An 11,952-nucleotide genomic window follows, 5' to 3' on the forward strand; every position below is an offset into this window, starting at 1 on the left:
TTCCAGTATTACGATGGAAATTAAGTTAGTTTGTTTTCACAATTTATGTTTATTTAATCCAGTTGTATTGATAGAAGTCGAAAAATTAATTTAGTGAGATAAAATTTTTCAAATCGTCAGAATTGTTTTAACGGGAAGTGATTATGTTATTTATGAGTTATGCTGACCGTTTCAAGTAAATTTTATTTTATCCTGAAATTGAAAAAAATTCGACCATTTTTTCGAATTTTATTAACATAATTTTTGATAACTGAATATTATTTTTAAATTCATTTGATATATTGAAAAAATTGATTTCATTCGAAACAAACTACATAAATGTACAAAGAAGAGGATAGAAAAATATATAAATATTTATAAAATACTATTATCATAATAAAAAAATACTTTATGATCAAATAATCTTTGGGGAAGAGTTATTATTTATCTTTAGATATATTATGTTCAAAGTATCATCTTATGATGATGAAATGTTTATTGTACAGTATAATATTATAATAAAATATAATTATTTATATGTAAGATTTTTATCATTGTTTAGAATTCCTGTTCCAATAATTTCTTAGTTATTTTTAATAATTCTTCAAGATTATATTTAAGATGGAAATAATTATACACAAATGATATTACATTGGTTCATTCATTTAAAGAAGAAGTTAATTTCTGAGGATGATACCATAGAAAATAGTATAGGAAGATATGTCATGGTAAAGGACCGTTATGTTGCAAATTTGAGTGTTAACTGAAGCCGATAGTCCTAGTAGTTGTTTTTGGTGAAGCTATGTGACGCTGGTAGTCTATCATACTGTGCCCTTCTTACACTCTTACACTCCCAACAACACACTAATAATAGACAGTGTATAGGGTGTCTATGTTGCAAATGTGAGTGTTAACTGAAGCCGATAGTCCTAGTAGTTGTTTTTGGTGAAGCTATGTGACGCTGGTAGTCTCTCATACTGTGCCCTTCTACACTCTTACACTCCCAACAAACACTAATAATAGACAGTGTATAGGGTGTCCATGTTGCAAATGTGAGTGTTAACTGAAGCCGATAGTCCTAGTAGTTGTTTTTGGTGAAGCTATGTGACGCTGGTAGTCTATCATACTGTGCCCTTCTTACACTCTTACACTCCCAACAACACACTAATAATAGACAGTGTATAGGGTGTCCATGTTGCAAATGTGAGTGACTGAAGCCGATAGTCCTAGTAGTTGTTTTTGGTGAAGCTATGTGACGCTGGTAGTCTCTCATACTGTGCCCTTCTTACACTCTTACACTCCCAACAACACACTAATAATAGACAGTGTATAGGGTGTCCATGTTGCAAATGTGAGTGTTAACTGAAGCCGATAGTCCTAGTAGTTGTTTTTGGTGAAGCTATGTGACGCTGGTAGTCTCTCATACTGTGCCCTTCTTACACTCTTACACTCCCAACAACACACTAATAATAGACAGTGTATAGGGTGTCCATGTTGCAAATGTGAGTGTTAACTGAAGCCGATAGTCCTAGTAGTTGTTTTTGGTGAAGCTATGTGACGCTGGTAGTCTCTCATACTGTGCCCTTCTTACACTCTTACACTCCCAACAACACACTAATAATAGACAGTGTATAGGGTGTCTATGTTGCAAATGTGAGTGTTAACTGAAGCCGATAGTCCTAGTAGTTGTTTTTGGTGAAGCTATGTGACGCTGGTAGTCTCTCATACTGTGCCCTTCTTACACTCTTACACTCCCAACAACACACTAATAATAGACAGTGTATAGGTGTCTATGTTGCAAATGTGAGTGTTAACTGAAGCCGATAGTCCTAGTAGTTGTTTTTGGTGAAGCTATGTGACGCTGGTAGTCTCTCATACTGTGCCCTCTTACACTCTTACACTCCCAACAACACACTAATAATAGACAGTGTATAGGGTGTCTATGTTGCAAATGTGAGTGTTAACTGAAGCCGATAGTCCTAGTAGTTGTTTTTGGTGAAGCTATGTGACGCTGGTAGTCTCTCATACTAAGCCCTTCTTACACTCTTACACTCCCAACAACACACTAATAATAGACAGTGTATAGGGTGTCCATGTTGCAAATGTGAGTGTTAACTGAAGCCGATAGTCCTAGTAGTTGTTTTTGGTGAAGCTATGTGACGCTGGTAGTCTCTCATACTGTGCCCTTCTTACACTCTCACACTCCCAACATAGACACCCTATACACTGTCTATTATTAGTGTGTTGTTGGGAGTGTAAGAGTGTAAGAAGGGCACAGTATGAGAGACTACCAGCGTCACATAGCTTCACCAAAAACAACTACTAGGACTATCGGCTTCAGTTAACACTCACATTTGCAACATAGACACCCTATACACTGTCTATTATTAGTGTGTTGTTGGGAGTGTAAGAGTGTAAGAAGGGCACAGTATGAGAGACTACCAGCGTCACATAGCTTCACCAAAAACAACTACTAGGACTATCGGCTTCAGTTAACACTCACATTTGCAACATAGACACCCTATACACTGTCTATTATTAGTGTGTTGTTGGGAGTGTAAGAGTGTAAGAAGGGCACAGTATGAGAGACTACCAGCGTCACATAGCTTCACCAAAAACAACTACTAGGACTATCGGCTTCAGTTAACACTCACATTTGCAACATAGACACCCTATACACTGTCTATTATTAGTGTGTTGTTGGGAGTGTAAGAGTGTAAGAAGGGCACAGTATGAGAGACTACCAGCGTCACATAGCTTCACCAAAAACAACTACTAGGACTATCGGCTTCAGTTAACACTCACATTTGCAACATAGACACCCTATACACTGTCTATTATTAGTGTGTTGTTGGGAGTGTAAGAGTGTAAGAAGGGCACAGTATGAGAGACTACCAGCGTCACATAGCTTCACCAAAAACAACTACTAGGACTATCGGCTTCAGTTAACACTCACATTTGCAACATAGACACCCTATACACTGTCTATTATTAGTGTGTTGTTGGGAGTGTAAGAGTGTAAGAAGGGCACAGTATGAGAGACTACCAGCGTCACATAGCTTCACCAAAAACAACTACTAGGACTATCGGCTTCAGTTAACACTCACATTTGCAACATAGACACCCTATACACTGTCTATTATTAGTGTGTTGTTGGGAGTGTAAGAGTGTAAGAAGGGCACAGTATGAGAGACTACCAGCGTCACATAGCTTCACCAAAAACAACTACTAGGACTATCGGCTTCAGTTAACACTCACATTTGCAACATAGACACCCTATACACTGTCTATTATTAGTGTGTTGTTGGGAGTGTAAGAGTGTAAGAAGGGCACAGTATGAGAGACTACCAGCGTCACATAGCTTCACCAAAAACAACTACTAGGACTATCGGCTTCAGTTAACACTCACATTTGCAACATAGACACCCTATACACTGTCTATTATTAGTGTGTTGTTGGGAGTGTAAGAGTGTAAGAAGGGCACAGTATGAGAGACTACCAGCGTCACATAGCTTCACCAAAAACAACTACTAGGACTATCGGCTTCAGTTAACACTCACATTTGCAACATAGACACCCTATACACTGTCTATTATTAGTGTGTTGTTGGGAGTGTAAGAGTGTAAGAAGGGCACAGTATGAGAGACTACCAGCGTCACATAGCTTCACCAAAAACAACTACTAGGACTATCGGCTTCAGTTAACACTCTTACACTCTTACACTCCAACAACACACTAATAATAGACAGTGTATAGGGTGTCCATGTTGCAAATGTGAGTGTTAACTGAAGCCGATAGTCCTAGTAGTTGTTTTTGGTGAAGCTATGTGACGCTGGTAGTCTCTCATACTGTGCCCTTCTTACACTCTCACACTCCCAACAACACACTAATAATAGACAGTGTATAGGGTGTCTATGTTGCAAATGTGAGTGTTAACTGAAGCCGATAGTCCTAGTAGTTGTTTTTGGTGAAGCTATGTGACGCTGGTAGTCTCTCATACTGTGCCCTTCTTACACTCTTACACTCCCAACAACACACTAATAATAGACAGTAGTCGACAGTAATAGGAGAAGAAATTTGGAACATAAACGACCTATACCATGGGATTTATATTGACATATTTTACAAATATTTTTACAATGCAATTATTATAAAGAAACAGTATCATGATGGAAAAATGAAAACAACTTCTGTAGCTTAACAGCTGTGGTTGAAGTTCTACACTATTGTTATACCTTCTTATACTATCTTTTCTCTACGCTGTTACCCACATAAACCTCTAGGATTGTGAGTGATGTATAAGATCAAATTCCTTCATCTATTTAGATGACAATAATAGATCAGTGGCTCATAAATTGATTCATAATTCAGCCAACTATTCAGGGAATTCGCTAAAGTATTGTGTGATTGAATGATTGGATGATATTTGGATGGAATGCACATTGAATTGGGATAATAATATAATATTGTGTTGTATCTACACTAATCGGCCCACTAACAACACATAACCCTACAGTATTGGACGAAGGATTTATTTGAAAAAGGTCCTTTGAATTGATATTGTGGATGAGGGGCGTGGAGGAGAAGGTGATGAGGAAGAAGGAAATAAAAAATTAAATTGAGAACGAAATCATTGTATTATAGGAGATAAAGGTAAAGGTATAAGGTAATTCTTGATCTTGAAGAGGTATTGAAACTAAAAATGATACTAATCTTTTTATTTTCTATCAAAATAACAAAATCAATAAATTTCAAGTACAAAATTTTCAGCGTATTGTATAAAAACTTATATCAATCTAAAAATATCTATGCCAACAATCGAAACAAAATAACCGTGTTTAAAAAGCTCTGTTCAAAAGAGTTGTCTTTTTGTATCTTTTGAGAGGATACAAATAGCATCTGTTGCTTATGGAAAGATACATTAAACCTTCTTGTGTATCTTTTAAGATGTAACACGTTGCTTTTGAGAAGATACAAAAGAGCATCTGTTGCTTATGGAGAGACACATTAAAGCTCCTTGTGTATCTTTTTGGATGCAACACGTTTTTGAGTAGACACAAAAGAGCATCTGTTGCTTATAGAGATACATCAAAGCTACTTGTGTATCGTTTCGGATGCAACCCGTTGCCTTTGAGAAGATACAAAAGAGCATCTGTTGCTTATGGAAAGATACATTAAAGCTCCTTGTGTATCTTTTCGGATGCAACGCGTTGTTTTTGAGAAGATACAAATGAACATCTGTTGCTTATAGAGAGATACATTAAAGTTCCTTGTGTATCTTTTCCGATACAACACGATGTTTTTGAGAAGATACAAAAGAGCATTTGTTGCTTATGGGGAGAAATATTAAAACTCCTTGTGTATCTTTTAGGATGCAACACGTTGCTTCTGATAAGATACAAAAGAGCATCCTGTTGCTTATGGAAAGACACATTTTCAAAAATGTTGGATGTTTTAGAACGGGTAGTATTGTAGTCTAGTGGCGCTCCGCCGATAGGCAAAGCTACAAGACCCGGACTGTATGTTTAGGTGGGTTCCGAACTGTACGTTTTTTGCAATTATTTCAATTATTTTTGGCGGGTGGGCTATGGAGGGTTGTCATGGCGATGGATAGCATTTGGTTGCAAAGGGCAGCATATGGGTTCAGTTTCACCAGCTGTAAACAACAAAATAATTTTAAAATTTGACAAAAAACAATTATAATATCAATTATATATTCAATATAAATACAGTATTATTATATTGACTCAATAATGCCACACATTGTGACATAATAATATAATAAATATTATTATTCAATATATAACTAATTTCGGGGACCGAGCTTCGCTCTGGGGTACAAAAGCATAAAAAATGTATTACGAAGGAAGAAATAATTATAATAACATTCATACAGAAATGTTCTATCTAATCACAGTAAATTGTGATTAATTAAGGCAAAAATTTCCCTCACAATGGCCCAGTTGCACAAAAGCCGGTTCGATTTTAATCCTGATTAACTTTACGTGAACCAAACCAGAGGAGACCATTTCAAAAAGATGGATCTACTGGAATTAATCAGAATTGAAAATAACCCGGTTTTTTTGCAACCGGCACTAAGTACCTGATTGAATGATTACAAAAGTTCAACAGCTGAGTCATAATTTTGACACAGTCCCACACACATGAACTCGCTCACTCACTTCCATCACCAACAGACGAAATAATTATTATCAGTTGTTTTTTCCAAGGATGATTAATAATTATCCTTTTAATGTCCTTCAGCGAGTTTTCCAAGGGATGAGACCTAGTTCAATCGAATCTTTATATTATAAACCTACTTTGTTCCAAAATTTCGTGAGAATCGTTAGAGCCGCTTTCTAGATCCGGTGAAATACAAACATATAAACATCTAAACATATAATAAACATCCAAACATATAAACATAAAATCAGAAGTTACTCATCCAATAGAATAGGATATGTAACCTTATCTAAATTTTGGAGAGGAATAGCACAAGGTTACCTTATTTTTTCTCTCCCTACTATTATATATATAGCGTATGGCATTTTCTTATTCGGAAGTTTTGTAATTTCGCACCTATTATCAGTGCACGTCCAAATTTAAAATGTATTGGGCTTGCCACTGACAGTAAAGTCATTACTGTCACCCAGGTAGGCACGTCTGTCACATTCATAGACAATGTGTTTCATTGTCTGCAATGGAGCTCCACAATCGCATCCGGGAGAGTCTATGAAGCCCCATTTGAAAAGAGATGCTTTGCATCTACCGTGCAATGTTCTGATTCCGAGGCGTGTCGAGGAAGGTCGAATACTGGTGGTTGGTGGTCTGAGATCATCTGGAATAATAATAGGGGGTGCCTCCTCTCTCCATCAGACAAACATTCTCGCTCTTGAGGCGCTCTGCCAGCTTAATTGTCGTCCTACTATAATATAGCACAGTGAGACACTACCTCCGTAAACAAAGCCGTAGTGCATTCTGGTGACGTCAGCACAGGTAGGGCTCCTACACCAATAAAAATTCGTTGATATCAGCTGAAATCAACAATATTTTATTTGTGTAGGAGCCCTACCTGTGCTGACGTCACCAGAATGCACTATGGCTTTGTTAACGGAGGTAGTGAGTGAGATAAATAAATTATATTGTTCATGAATGGATAAATAGAATTAGGAAATGGCATAGAGAAAAGATAGCATAAGATATCTCATAGTATAGGTCATTTATATTCCAATTTCAAGCCGATTTTTTGTTGAAGAGGGGAACTGAAAACTTGAAAAAATGAAAACCTGATGAAATGTAAATATGACTAACTGAAATCAAGACTAATAGAAAACTACTAGGACTATCGGCTTCAGTTAACACTCACATTTGCAACATAACGCTCCTTTACCATGCCATATCTTCTTGTGCTACCTATTCTCTTTGGGAATGGTTACCAACCTGAGTCTTTGCGAAACGATTGCCGTGTCTTGCAGCCGCGGTAAAATCGGCAACAGCGCCCTCCCGATTCTCCATTTTAAGGTGAAGCAGCGCTCTCTGGCAGAGAGCCTGGGAACCAGACTTGCCTCGACCTCCACCACTCAGTTCTATAGCTCTGTTCAGATCCAACATGGCGGCTGAAATTTAACAAAAATCACTAATTATCTATCAAGGAAAATTAGACATAAAATAATATTATGTAGTAGTGTAATAATACTTTCTTCTCTTTCTTTATCCGGCGCTACAGCCCTAGGTGAGCTCTGGCCTCCTTCACAACACACCTCCATTCTTCCCTGTTCATGGCTCTTTCCTTCCATCCTCTTACCACCATCTTTCTCAGGTCATCCATCACTTGGTCCACCCACCTGTTCCTTGGCCTACCTTTCTTTCTTCTGCTGTGCAACTTGCTATTAAAAACTATTTCTGGCATTCTAGCCTCACTCATCCTCATCACATGCCCCAACCACCTTATTCTTTGGGCTTTAATGAAGCGTACTATATTTTCTCCTTTTATTAATGCTCCTATTTCCTCATTTTTTCTTATTCGCCACTGCTACTCATTAACCTGAACGGGACCGTAAATTCTTCTCAGTATGGATCTTTCAAATCTATTTGCATGATTGAGGAAAAAGGGGAAACAAGGCAACCTAAAGCTGGCTACTAACGGTAGGACATGTATGATAAACACACATGTTGATCATGCATGTTTTGTCATCAGCGGGAGGCTTCTAGCATAAAATCTATCTTCTTTAGGTGCCGTCTCCGTTTCGAAGGTTGGCAATCATCAAGGCGATTTTTACTTTTGAGACCGCAGATCGAAATAGGTCATTATTGCTGCATCCAAACCAATCCCGAAGGTTCTTCAGCCATGAGTTTCGTCTCCTTCCTACGGATCTCTTTCCTTGGACTTTCCCCTGCATAATAACTTGAAGCAATTGAAATTTTTCTCCTCTCATAACATGTCCCATGTATAGCAGTTTTCTTCTCTTAATTGTCATAATTACTTCTTTTTCCTTGCGTATGCGTCTCATCACTTCTACATTGGTCACTCTCTCCACCCATGAAATCCGTAGTATTCTTCGATACATCCATAGCTCAAATGCCTCCAATCTCCTTCAGCGTCCAGGCTTCCATGCCGTAGTACAAAACAGATAACACATAGCACCTCATCATTCTTATCTTCAAATCAAGGTTTAGATCTCGGCAACAGAAAAGCTTCTTCATTCTTGTAAATACACTTCTGGCCTGTTCGACTCTGATTCGTATTTCTTGGGTACTGTCATTGTTTGCATTGAGGGTTGTTCCTAGGTATTTATATTCTCTTACTCTCTCAAATCTATATAAATAAAAATCGAGCCTCAATTTGCTTAGCGGCATTTCAATTTTAACCAATTTGAATTATTGTTATACTTGAAACATGGACCTGATTGCACTGACTCACCGTCAATGTTGCCCTGAATTCTGTAGACCTGAGCGCGGTTGTTGTAAGCGGCCGGCCGGTGAGGTGCCTTCTGAGCAGCGCGCGAAAACGCGTCCACCGCTCCACTCAAATCGCCTGACTCAGCTAATTGCACGCCTTTCAGCTCAAAGCTGACCGCCTGCCGGTCCAAGTCCGTCTGACATCTGTCGAAATCTGCACAAATTTGAAAATAAAATACGGTAACTTAGTGAAATTAACAGAAATAATGTGCAAGTTTCATCATTGAGAGAAAATAGCATAGGTAATAAGATATCCCATGGTTTGTAGAATTCAAGTTTGCAAGTTTTGTTTCAAATTATGGTGTTGTGTATCAAGTTCAGATGATACTGTATCACTTTATTGTGACGATACTGTATCATGTGTGGTAATACTGTATGATATGTGGTGATAACGTACCTTGTGTTGTGATACTGTATCATATTGTGTCGATACTGTATCATGTTGTGTTGATACTGTGGTGATACTGTATTATATTGTTTGAAACTGTATAATTCATGTTGATACTATGGATAAAAATATAAATCTATAAAATATAAAAATATATAATTTTGTGACAAAATAATTTAAAAGGGTACTGAGATTTATATTTTTATTTGATATTATATCCTATTTTATTTTATTTTTTAAATATTGTATTATTTTATTTATTTTATCTACACATAGGGTTCTGTTTATTTATTATTTCATTATTGAATGTTAATGATTGTGAAATGTGTTTGTGTTCTTGAATGTGATTGTAATGTAATTTATTCATTTTTAATGGTTGAATAAAGCATTTATTTATTTTTTTATTTATATTAAAAGTAGCCCTAAAGAAAGAAGCCAATAAAATGGCGAATCAACCAAACATAAATGTGTTGATACTGTATCATATTCTGTTGATACGGTATCGTATTGTGTTGATACTGCATCATGTGTGGTGATATGCCTTGTTAAAGGACCATTATGTTGCAAATGTGAGTGTTAACTGAAGCCGATAGTCCTAGTAGTTGTTTTTGGTGAAGCTATGTGACGCTGGTAGTCTCTCATACTGTGCCCTTCTTACACTCTTACACTCTCAACAACACACTAATAATAGACAGTGTATAGGGTGTCTATGTTGCAAATGTGAGTGTTAACTGAAGCCGATAGTCCTAGTAGTTGTTATTGGTGAAGCTATGTGACGCTGGTAGTCTCTCATACTGTGCCCTTCTTACACTCTTACACTCCCAACAACACACTAATCATAGACAGTAGTCGACTGTAATCGGGGAAGAATAAATTTCACAACATAAACGACCTGAATAACTTCTTGTGCCATCTTTCCTCTATGGTATCACCATAAATGATACAGTATTAACACAATATGATACAGTATCAACACAACATGATACAGTATCAACACAATATGATACGGTATCATCACAAAAAATGCATTCAAACTTGAAAATGGCCAAAAAGTAAGCTGAAACTAGTTGTTTTGAAAGGTTTAAAAGTTTTAAATAAAATGATACTTTATGAAGTTTTTATATGGTTTTTAATAATTTTTTAGTAGCACCACACATGATACAGTGTCAACACAATATGATACAGTATCATCTCAACTTGATACACAATACCATAATTTGATCACTATACATTACTTCCAAACTTTGAATGAATTCCACAAACCATTACATATACAGTATCTTCTCATGCTATCGTTTTTCTATGCCTCTATTCAATTGAATGAAGATAAAAATGATGAGTAAGAAGAAGATGAGAGGACAACAAAGAATAAAAGAAAGAGAGGAGAAGAAGAAGAACAAGAAGAAGAAGAAGAAGAGTATAATAATAAAAAATATTGAGATGTATCTACAGAAATCGCTCACTCTCAACAGATAACCGTCTATTATGTTTGAAAAATGGTTTCATGAACAACTTTTTCAACAGGCCTACTCTAATTATTAAAAAATATCACTTTCAAATACCTGCAGTATCCTCTCCCTTTTCAATGGGCAGAAATTCCTCAGTATAAACTTCTCCGAGAGGTAGGAGGGGGTTGAAAATAGTATTCAAAACAGCCCTATCCTCACTACACATAGCACTGTAACTCGACATTTTTTGGTAGCGAAAGCTCAACAAAATTACCCCAAAAAAATAGGAAATTAAAACTGTTTTGTTGAAACAAAAATTGAAATCGAAAAGTATTGAATGGAGAACTAAGTTAACACTGTTTAATTGACGTTTTTGAAGTATTTAGTATCACAGATTGATGCGAAAATTTGAGAAAAAAAAACCAGTAGGCCTACCCTATATTTTATCAACTTTGAAACAAAATCAGGAATATTATCGATTTTCAAATAACAATAACTGTTTAGTGGATTATAAATAATTTTGAAACCCCAACACAAAGAAAATTTGGTGGATAATATTTAGAATTCAACACTAAAAAACAACACTACGATTTCAACACTAAAAATCCGATAGCAATAACTTTTCAGTGGATCACAAATTTTGACTCAAAACAATTGGTGGTAAAATATTAGAATTCAAAACAAAAAAAAAAAAAACAATACGATTCCAACACTATAAATCCACTTATCTTGGTACAGTCTATTTTGAACTGGAGAACAATATATCTACTTATTATTATCAACAAAGCCGAGGTGTAATATTAATAATAAAAAAATATAAAATTCTTTCAAAATACTACTGCGATGATAACTTGGATGTGTAGGATTGAAAACCTAAACTAAAAATAATAAATTCGACCTTCTCTATAGGATGGATTTGTGATACTAAACTGGAATATAATCAACAAAGCATGTTTTTGTACATCAAGGCAATGACGAAGGTGGAGAAGAAGAAGAAGAAAATGGTGAAGAAGAAGAAGAAGAAGATGGTGAAGAAGAAGAAGAAGAAGATGTCGATGAAGAAGAAGAACAAGAAGAAGATGCATGTAGATGAAGAAGAAGGAGATGTAGAAGAGGGAGATTATGAAAAAGAAGAAGATGATGAAGAAAGAGAAGAAGAAGAGGAGGAGGAAGAAAAAA

General features: G+C 36.2%; 1 protein-coding gene across 1 annotated transcript; it reads right to left on the reverse strand.

Annotated features, from left to right (window-relative positions):
- Positions 1–5,440: 5,440 nt before the first annotated feature.
- On the reverse strand, positions 5,441–11,715 carry LOC111048911 (tetratricopeptide repeat protein 36 homolog). The gene is made up of 4 exons (XM_022334892.2): positions 10,888–11,715; positions 8,900–9,091; positions 7,420–7,595; positions 5,441–5,635 (listed from the first exon to the last, which is right to left on the reverse strand). Exons 1-4 carry the CDS (start codon positions 11,015–11,017, stop codon positions 5,543–5,545), a joined length of 591 nt encoding a protein of 196 aa, XP_022190584.2. The 5' UTR covers positions 11,018–11,715; the 3' UTR covers positions 5,441–5,542.
- Between the last annotated feature and the right edge of the window lie 237 nt (positions 11,716–11,952).

The sequence above is a fragment of the Nilaparvata lugens genome, chromosome 14 (genome assembly GCF_014356525.2).
Source record: "Nilaparvata lugens isolate BPH chromosome 14, ASM1435652v1, whole genome shotgun sequence".
In the NCBI taxonomy this organism is placed as follows: Eukaryota; Metazoa; Arthropoda; class Insecta; order Hemiptera; family Delphacidae; genus Nilaparvata; species Nilaparvata lugens.

Excerpts from the sequence above, each read along its gene's own strand:
- LOC111048911 (XM_022334892.2), bottom strand. The coding sequence starts at position 11,017 with ATGTCGAGTTACAGTGCTATGTGTAGTGAGGATAGGGCTGTTTTGAAT. Across the intron at positions 9,092-10,887 it reads AAAGGGAGAGGATACTGCAG|ATTTCGACAGATGTCAGACG; the intron begins GTATTTGAAAGT and ends AAATTTGTGCAG. Across the intron at positions 5,636-7,419 it reads ATCGTTTCGCAAAGACTCAG|CTGGTGAAACTGAACCCATA; the intron begins GTTGGTAACCAT and ends TGTTGTTTACAG.